The 17653-nt window shown below is 47.0% G+C and overlaps 2 protein-coding genes across 2 annotated transcripts; one reads left to right on the forward strand and one right to left on the reverse strand.

Moving 5' to 3' along the window:
- The first annotated feature begins 957 nt into the window (after window positions 1–957).
- On the forward strand, window positions 958–4632 carry HPCA (hippocalcin). The gene is made up of 3 exons (XM_074217749.1): window positions 958–1403; window positions 4069–4174; window positions 4370–4632. The coding sequence occupies exons 1-3, from the start codon at window positions 1026–1028 to the stop codon at window positions 4465–4467; spliced, it is 582 nt and encodes a 193-aa protein (XP_074073850.1). The 5' UTR covers window positions 958–1025; the 3' UTR covers window positions 4468–4632.
- An 813-nt stretch (window positions 4633–5445) lies between these two features.
- On the reverse strand, window positions 5446–13720 carry TMEM54 (transmembrane protein 54). The gene is made up of 6 exons (XM_074217748.1): window positions 13498–13720; window positions 12052–12245; window positions 8761–8820; window positions 8025–8213; window positions 7505–7639; window positions 5446–5756 (listed from the first exon to the last, which is right to left on the reverse strand). The coding sequence occupies exons 1-6, from the start codon at window positions 13511–13513 to the stop codon at window positions 5682–5684; spliced, it is 669 nt and encodes a 222-aa protein (XP_074073849.1). The 5' UTR covers window positions 13514–13720; the 3' UTR covers window positions 5446–5681.
- Window positions 13721–17653: the final 3933 nt, after the last annotated feature.

Genomic DNA, 17653 nt, shown 5'->3' on the forward strand with positions numbered 1-17653 from the left:
TAATTCCAGGGCCAGTGTTTTGTCCACTGTGCCACTTAAGTGCCCTTAAAATAATAAGGTAGAAGTATGTGGTCAGCACTGTCCAGTACTATTATTTTAAAATTTTGCGATATCATGTCCATGAGTTATGTGATGGTTTTAGGTGTGCTTGGGTTCAAGTGAGGTCAGGCAAAGAGCAGAGGGGAAATGCAGGATGGGATAGGTGAGCAAACATCTGGGTGGCTGAAATTTTTAGGTTGAAATACTGTTCTTATTGAACAATTCCCCTTTGAGCTTGGGTTCTTGGGGGAAACTTAAGGGTCTCAGGTGAAGAGGATGATGGAATCTGAAAGAAAGTAGGCTCTCAATCATCTCCAACCTTCCTTCTGTCTGTCTTTCCATTTCTTGTCTCCACTCCCATCTTTTTCCTACTCTTCCCTTCATACTTGTAACTGTTCATCTCTGCTTGCTCTCTGTTCTCCACCCCTGTATTCTCTGTCTATCCCTGTCTCCATCCCTCTCTCCATTCCTGTCCCTTGTCCATCCCTCTGATTTTTTATCCCTATTTCTCTGTACTTACCTCCATTTCCCTATCACTGTCTTTTCATCTCTCTCTTCTGGCCCTGAATCTCTCTCTGACTCCCCATTACAACTTCTCTGAGCTTTCCCTATCCTCCTATCTATCACTGTCTCTCTCTATTTTTCTTCTTCTGTCTCTTTCTCTCCGGCTCCCCATCACTTTTCTCTGTGCTTTGCTTAATCGTCTTGTCTGTATTGCTGTCTCTCTGTCTCTGTCTCTGAGTCCCTATCATTATTTCTCTGTGCTTCCCAACATCCCTCTATCCCTATCCACTCCTTTTGTCCCTGGCCACCTCATTGGTTCCCTGTTGAGATGACTATTACTGTCTGCATCTCTCTGTCTTCAACATTTTCTGGGACTTCTTCTATCCCTTTCCCCCATCATTGTCTCTCTGCCCTTCCAACTCTTTCCTTCCTTGTGTTCTGTGGAATGCAAGCAGGACTTTTGGGGACCTACTGCCACTGCCATGGGAAAGCAAAACAGCAAGCTACGCCCAGAGATGCTACAGGACCTTCGGGAAAATACGGAATTCTCCGACCTGGAGCTGCAGGAGTGGTACAAAGGCTTCCTGAAAGACTGCCCCACAGGCATCCTCAACGTGGAGGAGTTCAAGAAGATCTATGCCAATTTCTTCCCCTATGGAGATGCCTCCAAGTTTGCCGAGCACGTCTTCCGCACCTTTGATACCAATGGGGATGGCACCATCGACTTTCGGGAGTTCATCATCGCTCTCAGTGTCACTTCTCGAGGGAAACTGGAGCAGAAGCTCATGTGGGCTTTCAGCATGTATGACCTGGATGGCAATGGCTACATCAGCCGGGAGGAGATGCTGGAGATCGTCCAGGTACAGTGCAGCCACCCTCCTTAACCCCCATCTGATGTGGTCTCCCACCAGCCCTGGCAAGGTAGAATCAATCCATTCTTTCATTCCCTCAGGCAATATTTAATGACCATCTCCTATGTTTAGGGCATTCCTGGATCCTGGGGAAGATATGAAATGCAGAGAAAATTGTAGAATATCTCTGTTTGGGGGGAACATGACTCAAATAGATGACTCTAAGATGACCTGAAGAAATACAAAGTGTTATGTGAGAATTGGGAGGCAAGGTTGTCATCAGCAGGGGTTCAGATAAGGCTTCTTGGAGGTGGTCATATTTGAGATGGAATTTCAAGGATGGTGAAGAGGGGGAGGGAAGAGATTACCTATAGACTTAGAGAACTGGGCAGGTGAGACACCAAGATAGAAAAGCTCTTTATATTAAGCAGAGGTCGAGGAGAGGCAAAGGGAGACATTTAATTTAGTTTTCCCAGAGCATAGTTTGTGTGTTCCAAATTATGAGATAAGATTGAAAAAAGCAGAATGAAATCACATTGGAAGGGCCTTGCTAAGCAATTTAACATTTATGTATCTAATCTGTGGAAGGCCAGTGGATATAAAAATAAAAATGAAAATTGTTTTCAAGTAGCTTCCATTTTATAGGCGGATATAACACATAGTAGAGTGGTTAGAGCTGTGGGTTTGGAATCAGGAAGACTTATCTTCATGAGTTCAAATCTGGCCTTAGAAATTTACTAGCTGTGTGACCCCAGGAAAATTACTTAACCTTCTTTACCTCAGTTTTCTCCACTGTCTTTGCCTAGAAATTCCCAAATGGCTTCATGAAGAGTTGGGCATGACTAACAGTTAAGCAACAATATAAAAATATAAATATGACATCAGTTGAGGAGGGAGAAATCACTAGCAACAGTGGTGGAGGTGGGGAGACATGAAAGGTCCCCAAGGAGGGGACACCTGATCTGATCCCTCAGCAAAGCTAAAGATCCTAAGAGGTAGTGGTACAAAAGGAGCACATTATAGGTGTTAGAGACAAGCAATATGGAACCATAGGGAGCTATTGAAGAATATTGAGCAGAGGAATAGCATAAGTATATCTGTGCAAGGAAGTTTGGTCTAGTGTTATACGGCAGCATGTAAATGTAAATATGTGATTGGTGGGGTGAGAGAGTAGAGCTTGGATGGCCTACCAGAAGACTATCTTCATGATGAAACTGGGACATAATAAAGAATCAGTCTAGAGAGCAGGTGGCGGGTGGGTGCAGATGGGAGATTTTGGAGTGGTCAGCCTAGTTCCAAGTGCAATCGGGTCATGAAGGAGAGGACATGGTTCCTGTCTTCAATCTGATTTTATCACTTCTCTTCCCTTCTCAATGACTTATGATCAAAGCCACAATTCCTTATCCTGCATTCAAGGCTCTTCACCGATTGGTCCTGACGTACCTTTCTAGACTTAGTTGCTCCTCTCCAGTTTTCCTTTGCTTCAGGCAGACTTTTAATCTTACTGTCCCTTGAATAAATTGCAGGATGTTAGAGAATGAACAAGATTAGGAGGGAGACTGGACTCTAGTTTGATTTCTGCTGTTAACTCATTGGTGCCTTAGTTTCCCCTTCTCTAAATGAAGAGATTGGGCAATGCAATCCAAAGAGATAATAATCATAAAACTTTTAACAGTTCCTAACCCAAAGGGAATGTTTTATAAAAATGTGAGTTAGTAATTATTAATGAATACCTAAGATCAGTTCCAAGCTTCTCTCCATGAGTCTAAGCTCTGTACCCTTGAACATGGTGTTCCTTTGAACATGGTAGTTCTCTCTGTTCTTCAATTGGAACCTTCTCCAGGAAGCCCTTCTCAACCCCACAGAATACAGTGACCTCTCCCTTGTGATCCCAGATTGCAACCACCCACAACATGGAGCTTGGGATCATTATTTCACATTTCACTGCAGGGGAAATCTTTCCCTACATAGTGTATATGTGTGTGTGTGTGTGTGTGTGTGTGTGTGTGTGTGTGTATACACTTATATGTTGGGAAATCTATCACCCTCCAGTAACCTTCTCCCAGCATGGCTTAGCACCATCTCCAAGCCTTACTCTTGGTGTTCATCTACATAATTTCACATAAATTAATGTAAATATCTCCTCCTTGATCTTCCAGTTGCTGAACCCTCTTTACTAGTCCTGCCTAGGCTTCTGACACCTGATGTATATATTTGCACACATATTTGCATAATTCTACTCCCCCCCACCCTTTCCTTTCCCATTCTGCATGGTCATGCCAAGGGACCTCTGCCCCACACTGCCAAAGCTGAGAGTTCCTAGAACAGATGCTCATTTACATCTCTTTTGCATAAATGGGGAAGGGGGGGGTGCTCCCATAGTAGTTTTTCCTCCTCTGATGGTCCAAACTGAAAAATGCCAAGCCTTGCCCTCCTCAATCCTGGACTCTCATTCTATGGAAATGGTGGAGGGAAGGTATCGTGGCCCAGAGCACCCCCTGCTGGCCATGTGGGTCCCTAGCTCAGGTCAATTCCACTTCAATGTGAAGCACTTGGTCTAACTGTGCCAGGCTATGTATGTTAATCCAGAAACAACTGGGGGAGAGTAGGCCAACCCACCCTGATGTATCCATCCTCCTTTCTCCTGACCCTTGGCTCTCCCCCTCACTTCTAGGCCATTTACAAGATGGTGTCATCTGTGATGAAGATGCCAGAGGATGAATCCACCCCTGAAAAGCGGACTGAGAAAATCTTCCGTCAGATGGATACAAACAATGATGGTGAGGGGGGGTGGGCAGCTCCCTGGGAACCTGTCCAAAATCTGCTCCCTACCAAACCCCCTTCCTGACCAGGAATACTCCTCCTACTCACTGCCCCGCTTCTATCCCTCACCGACAAATCACTGCCTTTCCCTTATCAACTCCCTGCCAAATGATTGATGTTCTCTCCAAACTGACCACTGTCCTCCCCACCAGGGAAGCTGTCCCTGGAGGAGTTCATCAGAGGAGCCAAGAGTGACCCATCCATCGTCCGGCTGCTTCAGTGTGACCCCAGCAGCACCTCCCAGTTTTGAGCCTGGGGCCTTCTGGGGGATGGGGAGGAAGAAGGGTAGAGGGCCAGGCTGGGACCCTGCCTTACCCTGTCTTCAACTCCTCTCTCCCACAGCTTCCCCTTCCCATGTCTTTGTGTCCAGACTGGATTTTGGGAAAGCCCAGGTTAGGGTGGGACTGCTCCTACCCCAGATTTTTGGGTCCCCATCTCTATATAGCAGGGGTAGAGTCAGCCTCCTTCCCCAGCCTCTGACCAAGGCTCAGCCCAAGTGTCCTGGGGTGGTTGGACTTACGAAGGGCAGGAGCAGGGCATATGGGCATACTTGCAATGGGGAAGAGAGTGTGTCCCTATGCATCCAGAAGCTGCCTCCCTTCCCCCACCCAGGTCCTCCCCTCAAAGTCCAAGGACAGTTAGAAGCCCGGTACCCAAGGGATCTTCCCTGTCCATGAGGTTTCTCAGCTAAAGGGACAAACGACTCCATCCAAGGGAAGTTACACATCCCCCATCTGTGGCCAAGAGCAGAATGCCTCCCACTCTATAAATGGTCTAGCCAGCCCTGGAGCCCAAGAGTAGTGGGGGTGGTAGTGAGGAGGGAAGCTGGGGCAGCTGCCTGTGGGGGGGGGGGAATGATGGAGAAACTGGGGAGGTGTCAGTGACATATGGCACTGCCATCATATTCTGTGCCCCATCCCCCAAGCCCCCGGCTTCTCTCCTGTTCTGATTTGGGGGTGTGGTAGGGGGGTGGTGGTGGTGGAAGGGGATTGTGAGAAGGAGCTAATCACGAGCCCCCTCCCCACAGCATAGCCCTGCTCGGAGCACTTTTCCATATGTACATGCACAGATGTGGGTCTGGGTCTCCCCTCCCCCATCACCCCCAGACACACAGACCCATTCTCTCCCTTCCCCAACCCTCCCATAAACCATTCCCCTCACCTTCCCCCCCACCCCCAGACCCAAGGGCATCAGCAGCCCCCACCCCCTCCTCTGAGCATGCATCTACTTGCAATTACTTTGTTCTTTTTAATAACTTCAGAATAAAGTCTTGTTTCAGTGCTGGGCCCTGGGCCAGAGTGGCCAGGGGCTGGGAGTGGTGGCTGTGGGGAGCAGGCAGGCTGGGGAGACTCAGGTGCCTGATTGGATTCTTCAAAGACAGGAGATGGAAGGTCTGTCCAGGGGAGTGGACCCTCTGCAGGATTCAGGATTCCAGAGTCCCAGGAGCTGCTAATCCTTCATCTCTCAGAGGGGTGTTGGCTCCGAGCTGGAGCAGCTGACAATATCTTTGCCCTCAGTGAGGCTTGAACTTTCTGTGATCTGTGAAGAGGGCCATAAGGAAGTTAGCTTTGTTGATCACCAGACACACACACACACACACAGACACACACACACAGACACACACACAGACACACACAGACACACAGACACAGACACACACAGACACACACACAGACACACACAGACACACACACAGACACACACACAGACACACAGACACAGACACACACAGACACACACAGACACACACAAACACACACAGACACACACAGACACACAGACACACACAGACACACACACAGACACACACAGACACAGACAAACACACACAGAGTTAGATGGGGTAAGTTAGTGCCAACAAGGCTTGGACTGGGCTGAAGGAGCTAGTCCTCCCCACCTTCCTCCCAGAGGAGTCCTGGTCTGGAAATGGACCATAAAATCCTGCAATGGAAGGGCCTTGACTCCAAAGCCCCAACCAATGCAGAAATACCCTCCAGATTCTCATTGAGGTCATCCCATCATGGAGAACCCACTGCCTCCCTAGCCAACTTATTTCAAATCCAGCCTCAAACACTTCATCACTACCTAGCTGTGTGACCTTGGGCAAGTCACTTAACCCATTGCCTTGCATAAAAAACACAAGCCATTGCCTAGTACTCTACCTACCCTCCACCCATCTGTGCTCCTCATTCTGCTCTTAGGGTTCATGCAGGAAAAGACCAACCCCTTCCCCAAATTGTGTCCTTCTGATTGGAAAGAGTCACCATGTCTCCCTCAAGTATCATCTAGCATACACACCTCCGTTTCATAGAACTGGGAGAAAACTGAGAGGTCGTGTAATCTTTCCTCATTTGGATCAATTCTAGTTTCCATTCCCCTCCTGCTTAACCTCCTCTGGCTATGAGACAGTCTTGACAGTAAGATTTCAGGGACCAAAGGAAAAATCAGGAAATGATGCTTTCTATTGGGAAGAACCCAGTTTCCCACAATCCAAGGTCCTGTATTCACAATTCACCTTTGACGTTTCCTTCCTACCTGAGCTGGGAAAAGTCACAATCCCTCTGGGCCTCAGTTTCCTCATCTGTAAAATGGGAGGCTAGACAAGGGAACTTCTAAAATCCTCATCTTGAGGCTTCTTCGGGGAGACACTCTCTGGGTAGTTCAAAGCATCAAACACACCCTTCTCTCTTCCCATTGTTTTTCTGCCACACTCCAATCTTTAACTGATGGGGGGACCTTGGACAAGCTAGCCCAATGTTTGGAGCTAATTTTCTTATCTAAAGAGCAGAGGCTTGAACTCATTGTTTTCTGAGGTTTCTCCTTCTCCCAGCATTGCAAACTTCTACAAACTCTTTGCTGATTTTTTTTCTTCCCCTCAGGCCTCAAGAGAGCTGGCAAAGTCCCATGGGAAAGGGCTGTTTCCCTTTATTAAGAACTAGGGAATGGAGCTCTTGCCTGAGGAAAACCCTCTTCCCTTTATTGGGTAACAGGGGCCTGGGGACTCGGGAGGCCTGAGTTCTAAGGATTAGCTGGGCAACTTAACAAAATGCTGTACCTAGCTAAGCCTTGGGGTTTCTCACCTTTGATCACTGGGGACATGGCTCCTGCCCCCCCCCCCCATTTAAGGAAATAGGAGAAAATCGTCTGTCAAGCATGAGGGGTGACTACTACTGCACTACCTGAGATCACACACCTGGGAAGCTCCTGGAAAGAAGCCAAGGGGTTCTGTTGCCCAGCCCTGACACAGGGCTGGCAAGGGAGCACAAGGACGGGGGCAGAGTCCTTACCAAGTGATGACTCCTCTTCCCCCACCAGGGCCTCAGTTCCAGTAGCTGGTGAGTGAGCTGGGCAGCCCGGATGGCAAAGGCACTTTCAGCCAGACAAAGTGTCAAGGAGATGCCCCAGAGACATAGAGTGGAGCTCTGTGGAAAGAGAGGAAGGGGAGAGGAGGAAGAGGGAGGGTTAGTGATCCTGTCTCAGACCCAGAGCCAAAACAGATCATCTCATTCAACTGCCTCATTTCACAGATGAGAAAACTAAGGATCAAAGGAGGCATAGGTCACCTAAAATGAGCTCAGAGCCAGAGAGAATTTGAAGCTGCCCATCATAAGAGCATGTGGGGTTTAAAGGATGGTCCAGGGAGCCAAGACTCAACACTATGAGGTCTTGGGCAACTCAGGGAGGACCATACTGTGGGGAAAGATCACATAAGGTGGACACAGGACCTAGAGAAAAATCAGGGGGGGGTCTAAACTTAACATTCACACAGATAGGCACAGGGTCTTCAAGGGAGTCTCAGACACTTACATAGATTCGGGTGGGATCGAAGGGGCAGTCCACTGTTGGGGAGAGGAGCTCTGAGTTACTGAAGGTACAGGTGGCAAGCAGTGACTGGCCCTGGTTGGCGAAGGTGATGGCAATCGATGCCAGGAGGCCGAGGGAGCAGACCACAGAGAAGAGAGCACTGGTTACACTGGCAGCAAATACAGCCCATCGCTGGAGGGAGAAGGTCCATAGCTGGTCAGAGAAGACCCCTTCTCCAACTCACACAACCCTCAGGCTGAGTTGTCTTTCTCCCAGTAGCTGGGCCCAGTATTCAGGGACTCAGAGCACAAGATGGTCAGACCAGGACAACTGGGTGTGCGTGAATGTTGCATGTTTGTATGTGTGTGTACATGGCCACATATGTGTAACATACTAGAACAGTCAGTGAAGGGGAGTGGAATAGAAATCATCCAATCCAACATCCTCATTCACATAGGAAGAAATATGAGGGAGGAGCTCGTTCAAGGACACCCTGTGAAAGAAGTGGCAGAAGCCTGTTCTTCTGATCACCCCCCCCCCAGCCAGTGCTCTTTTCCTTGCACTCAAACACCTTGGTGTTCTCTGGGGGAGCCCAAATCTATTCAGTGGCCCCCAAACCTCCTACCCCACCCCACAAGGATAGTTCAACCCCATCCCTTGCCCATCCTGCCCTAGCTGGTCCACATTCCCCTCTTGCCCACCTCCCCATCCCAGCCTGCATTCCCAGGGGTTACTATACCAAGGAGGTGAGAGAGAGGTATCTGGATAACACAATGACTGTGATCCCACAGGTGATGGTCTATGGAAAGAAAAGACACCAAGTAAGAGGAGAGCCTCTGTCTCTCCACAGCTGCTGATCGAAGCAGAGGCGTGAGGAGACTGTAGGTCACTCCTGCATCCATCGTTTTTCCAGGACACCCCCCTGAAGGAGCCTCCTCTCTTGCCCACTAGGAACCAAAGCAGCATAAACCCTTAAAAAATCCTAACAGCAATAATAATAGCGAGCATTTTTATAATGCTTTCAGGTTTCCAAGTACTTAACATATTTTAAGTCATTTGACTCACAGCATGTAGATGTTATCATATCACCACTTTACAGATGAGGAAACTGAGGCTAAGAGAGGTTAAGTGATCTCCCCAGGGTCACACAACTAAGTAAGTGTCTAAGGTCAGATTTGAACTCAGGTGTTCCTAAATCTAAGTCTATCCCCATGCCAACTTGATGCTGCCTCTTGACCATGAGAAGACAATCTCTTTGGAACTTCAAACCAGACCAAGGGGACAGTCTACGAAACAACTCAGCCTTGAGGCGTCCCTTCTGTGTGGGCACATCTGTTACTGCCAGTTTAAGGGTCTCAGAGAAGGGTATAGGGCCACATTTTGGGACTGACTATAAAGACAATATTTTTCCTCAAATTCCACATCCTGTCCAGTCTTCCAGGAGCAATGGATTCCATTGTATGACTCTTCCAAGTTCTGTGATTTCTACTTTTAACAACTACACAGTAATTCATATATATCTATATCTATATCTATATATCTATATATATATATATCTATATATCTATCTATATATCTTTTCAAGAGTTGCAATTTTTTTTTATGAGTGAAGAAATGGAAACCCAGGGAGAGGTTGGTATGAGATATCAAGGTCACACAGTAAACAGAGCCTAGATTTGAACCCAATTGCTTCCCTTCTCTTTTCTTTTTCTTTTTTTTTTTGGGGGGGGGGACAATGTGGTGAAGTGACTTGCCCAAAGTCACACAACTAGTAAATATCAAATGTCTGAGGACAAACTTCAACTCAGGTCCTCCTGACTTCAGGGTTGGTGCTCTAGCCACTATGCCACCCAGCTGCCCCTCGTTATATCTTAATGTCTTTACTTCTGACTCTTCTTAACTTCTACTGCTTCCCATCTAGTCCAGACCCTCCTTGCTTCTCACCTTGACCAGGTAACAGCTCTAGGTTGGTCTCCTGCCCTTGGCCCTCCCGTTCCAATCCCGACCCCCATACTCAGTCTGACTTCATCTGCCTTTACAGCCTTCTCTTCCAAGTAGACCCCCTTCATCTTCAGATTGACCTCCCTCAATCAATCAACATTTACAAAATATCTATTAGGTGCCAGTGTCCTGCTAAGGTCTTCGGATAAAAATAGAGGTAGAAGAAGCCCCTGTCCCTAAGGAAGAAGTTACAGTCTAATAAGGAAGCCTCTTTTCTCCAAGGTCTATTGAAGTCTGTAATGCCACCCTACCCTCTGCCCATGCCAATTCTACTCATCCTGCAAGGTCCAACTCAGAGCTCGTCTTCTCCCCCCAATTCTCACTGAACCCTCCCTTCCTCTGAACCCTTTCCATGCCCCAGATTTAGGCCACACCATTTCTAATCCTAGACTCTAGAGCTAGAGTAGTCCTTAGAACATCTTCAAACCTCCTCATTTTATAGAAGAAATCGAAGCTCAGAGAGGGGAAATGACTTGTCCAAAGTCACACAACCCAGTGTGACAGTAAATCAGTAAATGACTGAACCAGCACTTGACCCCATTTTTATTGGGTTCTGTCTCCAGCCTCTACTAGATTTATTTGCCTCCCTCCAGTCTTCATTTACACAAGCGACTTGTCTATGTTGAAGTTATGTTTGATTTTGATTTTTTTTTCCATGAGTATAAAGATTAGTTGTGGCTTAATCTTAAGAGAAGCCTCATTTGTGAAACAAGGAATCATAGTATCATAGATTTAGAGAAGGAGGGGACTTAGGGATCATTGAGTTTTACCAGCTTATTTTACAGAAAAGGAAACTGAGACAGAGAAATTAAGTGACTTTCCCCGGGGTCACATCACTAGTTAAAGATTGAGCCAGGATTCAAAGGCAGGTCTCTCTGGTCCTAGCTGCTACATCATGTTGCCTCTCAAAAACAGACAGCGAAGGGGTGGATGGGAAGGGAGAGAGTTGGCTGAATGCTTTTTTTTTTTTGCTATCTAAAAATATTTTAATGATTATTAAAAAAAGAATATCACAGTTATTCCTGGTCACAGGTTCCCAGAAGTGATCCCTCCCTTGTAAAACAGAAAAACAATTAAGCAAAAACAACAGGTAGAGTTAGTCCATCTGATAATGTATGTGACATTCTTCTCCCAGAGTTCCCCACTTGTCTGTTGATAAGTAGGGATCATTTTCTGTTGTTCCCCAGGAACAAGACTAAAATGGAATTGTTTAAGGCAAGGATTTCTAGCTTTTTATGTATGTGTCCTAGACAACTCTGACAGTCTGAGAAAGCCCACAGACCCTTCTCAGAAGAATGTTTCAAAATGCATAAAACAAAATAAATAGAATTACAAAGGAAGGCATATTATATCAAAAATATTTTTAGAGGCCAGCTAGGTGGAGCAATGAATAGAGCACAGACCCTGGAGTCCAGAGGACCTGAGTTTAAATTTGACCTCAGACACTTTATATTTATTTAGCTATGTGACCTTGGGCAAGTCACAAAACCAAAAAAAAACCTATTAAAAAACAAGTCCTTAGATTCCAATTAAGAACACATGGTTTAAAGTATTCTCTTCTTCTTCTTTTTTTTTTTTTTTTTTTTGCAAGTCAATTGGGTTAAGTGGCTTGCCCAAGGCCACACAGCTAGGTAATTATTAAGTGTCTGAGGCCGGATCTGAACTCAGGTACTCCTGACTCCAGGGCTGGTGCTCTATTCACTGGGCCACCTAGCCGCCCCAAAGTATTCTCTTCTAATCTAGGGTGTCTTCTAACATAAACATAGTGATTTTCATTATTACTTAACCTTCCTAGGACTCAGCTTCTTTTTTCTATAAAATAAGAGAGTTAGACTAGATGCCCCCAGATTTAGATCTAAGCTCCCCCTCCTAGCTACAGCTTGTATTTAGTACCTTTGCAACCTTTAACCTTTGCTCTCTGAGCATTTAGACAATGACCACCTCCTACTCTGCAGAGGTCTCCAGCCACCCCCGGCCCCCCACCACAACATTCCCCTCTCCCTAGGAATATGAACCGAACAGCAGGTACCAAGATGGCGGAGGTGACTGTGAGGATGTTGGAGATGGCATATTGCATTGAAACAGCATCTTGGGTGTCTGTGACATAACGCAGGGCTGTGCCATGAAGCAAGGCTCCAGTGATGAAATTAATGTGGCCCAGAACCAGAAGCACCAGGCCCGTCTTCATCAAAAGTTTCTTGTAATCACCGCAGCTTAGGCCACCTGGAGGAGGGAAGGGCAATGGGCACAACAGCCTCAGCTAACCCCCTTCCCTGCCCATGGGGACCATTTGCCATCTCCTTTATCTCCCTCTATGGCTAAGAACTGGTTGATGATTATTTTGTCCATTTATTGAGCCCTAGGAAGGGGTTATAGGGGGTATCCTCTTGCAGTTGTTGGCAGCTTAGTCGTGTCCACACCACCTTCCCGAGTTCAGACAGGGATATGTCCTTTAGAATGTCTCAGACCCTTTCCAAGCTGGTGATCACACATCCAATCTCATGACGACCCTTCCTGCCTGCTGAGACTTCTCTGAACCCCATTGTACAGATGGAGAAGCAGAGGCCTGGATCAGAGGAACGAATCTGCTGGAGAAGTCTAGATGACTCTGTTGAATTCCTTCTAAGGACTCCTTTTACCTCTGACAGCCTTTGTCCCTCCCTCCTGGACAGACTGTGGTTCTTTACCTGCTAGACTACTCCTCTCCCCCAACAGCATCTCCAATATTCATCTTTTCCTTTCCAACCCAGCAGGGAAGCCTTGCCCCTTATCAGAGCAGGAAAAAGACAGACTCCAGGCCCTTTATGGAGCTTTGTATAACAGGGATTGGAGGAAGAGGAGGAGAGAAGCTGGTCCCCCCCAGTGAAGCTCCCCAGAAGGGAGCAGGTGGTAGTAGAAGCAGGAGAACTGGGGAAGAGTCAGTGCTGGAAGAAAGGTGAGGGATTCACCTGATTTAAGGAGACCTGGAGGGAAGAAGGGGCTTTTCCAAGGCCCGCAGCCAGCTAATGGCAGGGCAGGGAGCACTCGCAGTCACCTCTCTTGACTCACAAATCAGGGATCTTTCCATCACATTTGAGATTATGAGACACGAAGGGTAAGGAGATGCATGCGGCATTCCTATTTTAAAAGGTTTCCCTTCAAGGGTGTTGTTGGGAGGGAAAACCAAAACCAAAACCAAAACTCTGGCCAGGGGATTGGAGATCTGGGCTCTAATTCTTGGGCAAGCCCTTTATTCTCTCTGAGCCTCAGTTTCCCCATCTGCAAAATGGGGTAGTAGTGTCTCAGACTGGATCATAGGCTATATCAGGGTCAGAAGGAAACTTAGGGATCATCTAGCCCATCCCCTTGCTTTTTATGGAGGCGACTTGTCCTGGCTCTCTGAGGAACTCTACAACTCTGTAGTTCTCTCCCTCCTGCTCTCCCTTCCTCCCTCCCACCTCTCTCAGGGGCTGCAGGGCAAGAAGGGTTAGCTCACCTAGTCGCAGACACATCCTGGCGGCTGGTAAGGGTGGGGGTCCCAGGCTTTTGACTAGGGTCTTGCTTACCGAGGTTTTTCTTCCTGGGGACCTCCCAGAGGCCCCGTGTCCATCTTCATACTACCGCTCCCAAGCCCCAGCCTAGCCCCAGCGGCCCGGAGAGGTGGGTGGCCTGGCTGGGCGTCCCCAGTGCTGCCTGCACCCTCTTCCCGCCTCTGTATGCTGAGGCTCTGGCCCGGCCTCCCTTCCTTCCTGTCCCTTCCCTTCCCATCAGCCCGCCCCTTGGCCCAGCCCAGCCCAGCCCAGCCCAGCCCAGCCCAGTAGCTCCCCAGCATCTCCAGTTCCTGTTTGACCAGCTCAGCTGGCACAAAGGGCAGGACCCCACCTCCCCCTGCCCCAGGAAGGGATGATTCACAACTCTGATCCCTCCCACCCACTCTCCTGGGGAGCCGGGCTGGAGCAGCTCGGCCAGCCCACCCGGCCTGACTCACTCCCCACAAGCCAGGAGGCCACCGAACCCTTCTGCTTGGTGTGGCCTCCAGTTGGGAGAGGAGGGAGGACAATGGGATTCCCTTAGTGGCCCATAGGGTCTAGACTGCCCCTTTTTAGGGAGTGGCCAGAATGAAGGATTTATGGGGAGAGTTCAATAGATTGAAAAGTGGATTGGATTTGGAAGGCTGGTTCCGGTATTGTGTAAGGTGAGGCAAATCACTTACTGTCTCTGGGACTCAGTTTCTTCCTTTGTAAAATGAGGGGGGCTTGGTCTAAGTGACTTCTAAGTTCCCTTCTGGTGCCATGATTCTAAGATCACCGTGGCTTGAATTTTGAGTTGTGGCTCCACTGCAAATTAGCTGTTTAATTTATTTTTTCTGCTTAGTTTCCTCATTTGTCAAATGGGGATCATAAAGCCTGTTCTAAAAGAATAATAACATTTATCATTGCAAAGCACAGTACACGCCATGTTAGATCATCTTAACTATAGGAGGTAAGGCAGGGCAGAGATGATTATCCTGATTATATAGATGAGGAAACTGAGGCACACATGTGACCCAGACCTCCCATCTTCACTATAGTGCCTTTTTGATGACTGGAACCTGCCCTTGATGCTCACAGAGTTCTATCCAAATATAAATGATAATATTGATTCAGTCCTCCGTTCACGCAGGATTTATTCAACTGGAGTGGGATGGAGGAGCAGCCGACCTATTCAGGGAGTCTCCATTAGAGCTGAAGGGAGAACTCTAAAGCTTTTAAGGTTCACGGGAGGTTTCAATCTCATTTTGGAAGATTTCATAAAGGAAAGGATGAGAGTACATTAAGGGAGGTTATATAGGATTAGACACTGTAGTGTGTGCTCTAGACTGTAATTTGGGCAGCAACATGACACGGCAGACAGAGGGCTGGACTTGGAGACTGGAAGACTCCTCTTTTTGAGTTCAAATTGGACCTTGGTCAAGTCACTTCACCCTCTTTGCCTCAGTTTTCTCATCTGTTGAATGAGCTGAAGAAGGAAATGGCAAACCACTGCAGTATCTGGTAAGAAAATCCCAAATGGGGTCATGAAGAGTCAGACACGATTGAAAGATGTCTGAAACTGGACTGTAATTGTTGAGGGATTCCAGAGAAAGCAAGAGTGTGGCAGGAAACTGTGGACAGGGGCAATCAGGGAAGGCTTCCTGGAGGAGGCCGAACCAGAAGTAGAACTTGAGGAAGATGATCCATGGACTAAGGCACCCGATGAGCTCAAGGGTCACCTCCTTCAAGTGCTTTTATTTCCCTAGGTGTGAGAACAACCTCCCTGACCCCCATCACCATGAGTTTATTTTATATATGTTTTGAATTTATTTATCTGTGAACATGGACTATCCCCTAGTTTGTATGCAATCTCCTTGGGAGCAGAAAATCTTATTTTCTTTTTTCTACCTCCCCACTATTTAGTATAGCAGTGAATATCTGACATCCAATAGGCTTTAAAAAACTTTTTTTTTGGTTGAAAAGGGACTAGAAAAAGACAGAATGAGGAGGCCCAAGACCAGGGCCAGTGGGGGAGGGGAGGAAAGTGGAGAGACAGGTTGGGGCCTTTAAGGAAGGGATCTGGAGGGAGTGTCAGTGGCCCTGGTGCTCAGGCAGGTTTGGGGGAGCTCTTGACAAATGAGAAGAACTTTTCGGGCCTCTCCTTGTGGCCTAGTTCACCCCACCCAGGTTCAAGGATGATACCAGATTCCAGTTCTCTTCTCTCTTCTTTTAGCAGGGTCTCAGGGAGGGATCTGATGGGGGGCTGGGAGATGTGGTGAGGACTCCTCCATGGAATAAATCACAACAGCTCAATGAAAGACATGGAACAAATATCACCCCCATTTTATAGGTGAGGAAAGAACTTTGCCAAACCCCATGCTGATTCAGTATCAGAGTCCAAAACTCATAAGGACACTGGACTTAATGCAGGAAGGACTCTTTGAGACCACCTAATTCAATATCCTTCCTCATCTTAACTTCACTTTACAGACAGAAACTGAGACCCAGAGAAGGTATGCTCCAGGAGAAGAAAGACTGTGGGCAGAGTCAGAACTCAAACCCAGGTCTCCTGAATCCCCAGCCTATGGCTCTTATTAAATTCAACAGATAAGTGTTTTCTTTGCATTCCCCCATATATGGAATTCTCTCCATTCTCAGTTCCACTTATTGGCTTCCTTCAAATACCAGCTACAATTCCACCTGTCTTTTGCCTTTCTTTGTACTTAGCTTTTCCTGTCCCCACTTTATTCTTGGGCCTTTCCTCTAATGTATAGCTACTAACCATAGAGCTTGTTTTTACATAGCTGTTTGCATGTTGTCTTCCCCATTAGAGTCCATGTTTACATGTTGTCTTCCCTGTGAGAGCCCATGTTTGCATGTTATCTTTCCCATTAGAGCCAGTGTTTGCATGTAATCTTCCCCTTAGCCTGTGGGTTCCATGAGAGCTCATATTTGCATTGCCTTTCTTTGTACTTAGCTTTTCCTGTCCCCACTTTATTCTTGGGCCTTTCCTCTAATGTATAGCTACTAACCATAGAGCTTGTTTTTACATAGCCGTTTGCATGTTGTCTTCCCCGTGAGAGCCCATGTTTTCATGTTGTCTTTCCCATTAGAGCTGTTTGCATGTAGTCTTCACCATTAGGATCCATGTTTACATGTCTTCCCCATTAGAGCTGATGTTTGCATGTAGCCTTTCCAATTAGAATCCATGTTTCCATGTTGTTTTCCTATGAGACTCCATGTTTACATGATGTCTTCCCCATGAGAGCCCATGTTTGCATGTTGTCTTCCACATTAGAGCTGATGTTTGCATGTAGTCTTCACCATTAGGATCCATGTTTACATGTCTTCCCCATTAGAGCTGATGTTTGCATGTAGCCTTTCCAATTAGAATCCATGTTTCCATGTTGTTTTCCTATGAGACTCCATGTTTACATGTCTTCCCCATGAGAGTCCATGTTTGCATGTTGTCTTCCCTGTTAGATGGTGAGTTCCATGAGATATCATGTTTGCATGCTGTCTTCCCCATGAGGGCCCAGGTTTGCATATTATCTTCCCCATGAGAGCTCATGTTTGCATGTTGTCTTCCCCATTAGACTGTGAACTTCATGAGAGCCTGGAATGTCTTTTGCCTTTCTTTGTATCCCCCAGTTTTTGTTGGGGGTACAAAGTAGGGTTACAAACAGTGCTAGAACATTGTGGATGCATAACAAATATTTATTGACCAACAATGTACCAAGAACTTTATTGGGGTAGCGTGGGCAGGGGGGATGATAATATTAACATAGATAAGTATGATACAAGATAGAGAAGGAAGGGGGGGTGGAAAGAGAATTATGACAAAAAACTCTGAGGAGAAAGGGAGCCCTGCCAGGTGGAGGGATGTTGGGAAAGTTCCACAGAGTAGCTCATTAAATTCAACAAATATTTATTAAATGTTTTCACTGGCTGTCCTTCATGTGCTTATCATCACCTCCCTCAACTCTGCCTCCTGGCCACCCTAACTTCTTTCAAGTCCCAGCTTAAATTCCACCTTTAATAGGAGAGCCATGGCTCTCCTCGCTCTAGTGTCATTCCTCCCCTGGGTATCTCCAGGCTGTCCCAATAATAGCTTGTCTGTACATAAGTGCTTTGTATGTT

This window comes from Macrotis lagotis, chromosome 1 (genome assembly GCF_037893015.1).
Source record: "Macrotis lagotis isolate mMagLag1 chromosome 1, bilby.v1.9.chrom.fasta, whole genome shotgun sequence".
In the NCBI taxonomy this organism is placed as follows: Eukaryota; Metazoa; Chordata; class Mammalia; order Peramelemorphia; family Peramelidae; genus Macrotis; species Macrotis lagotis.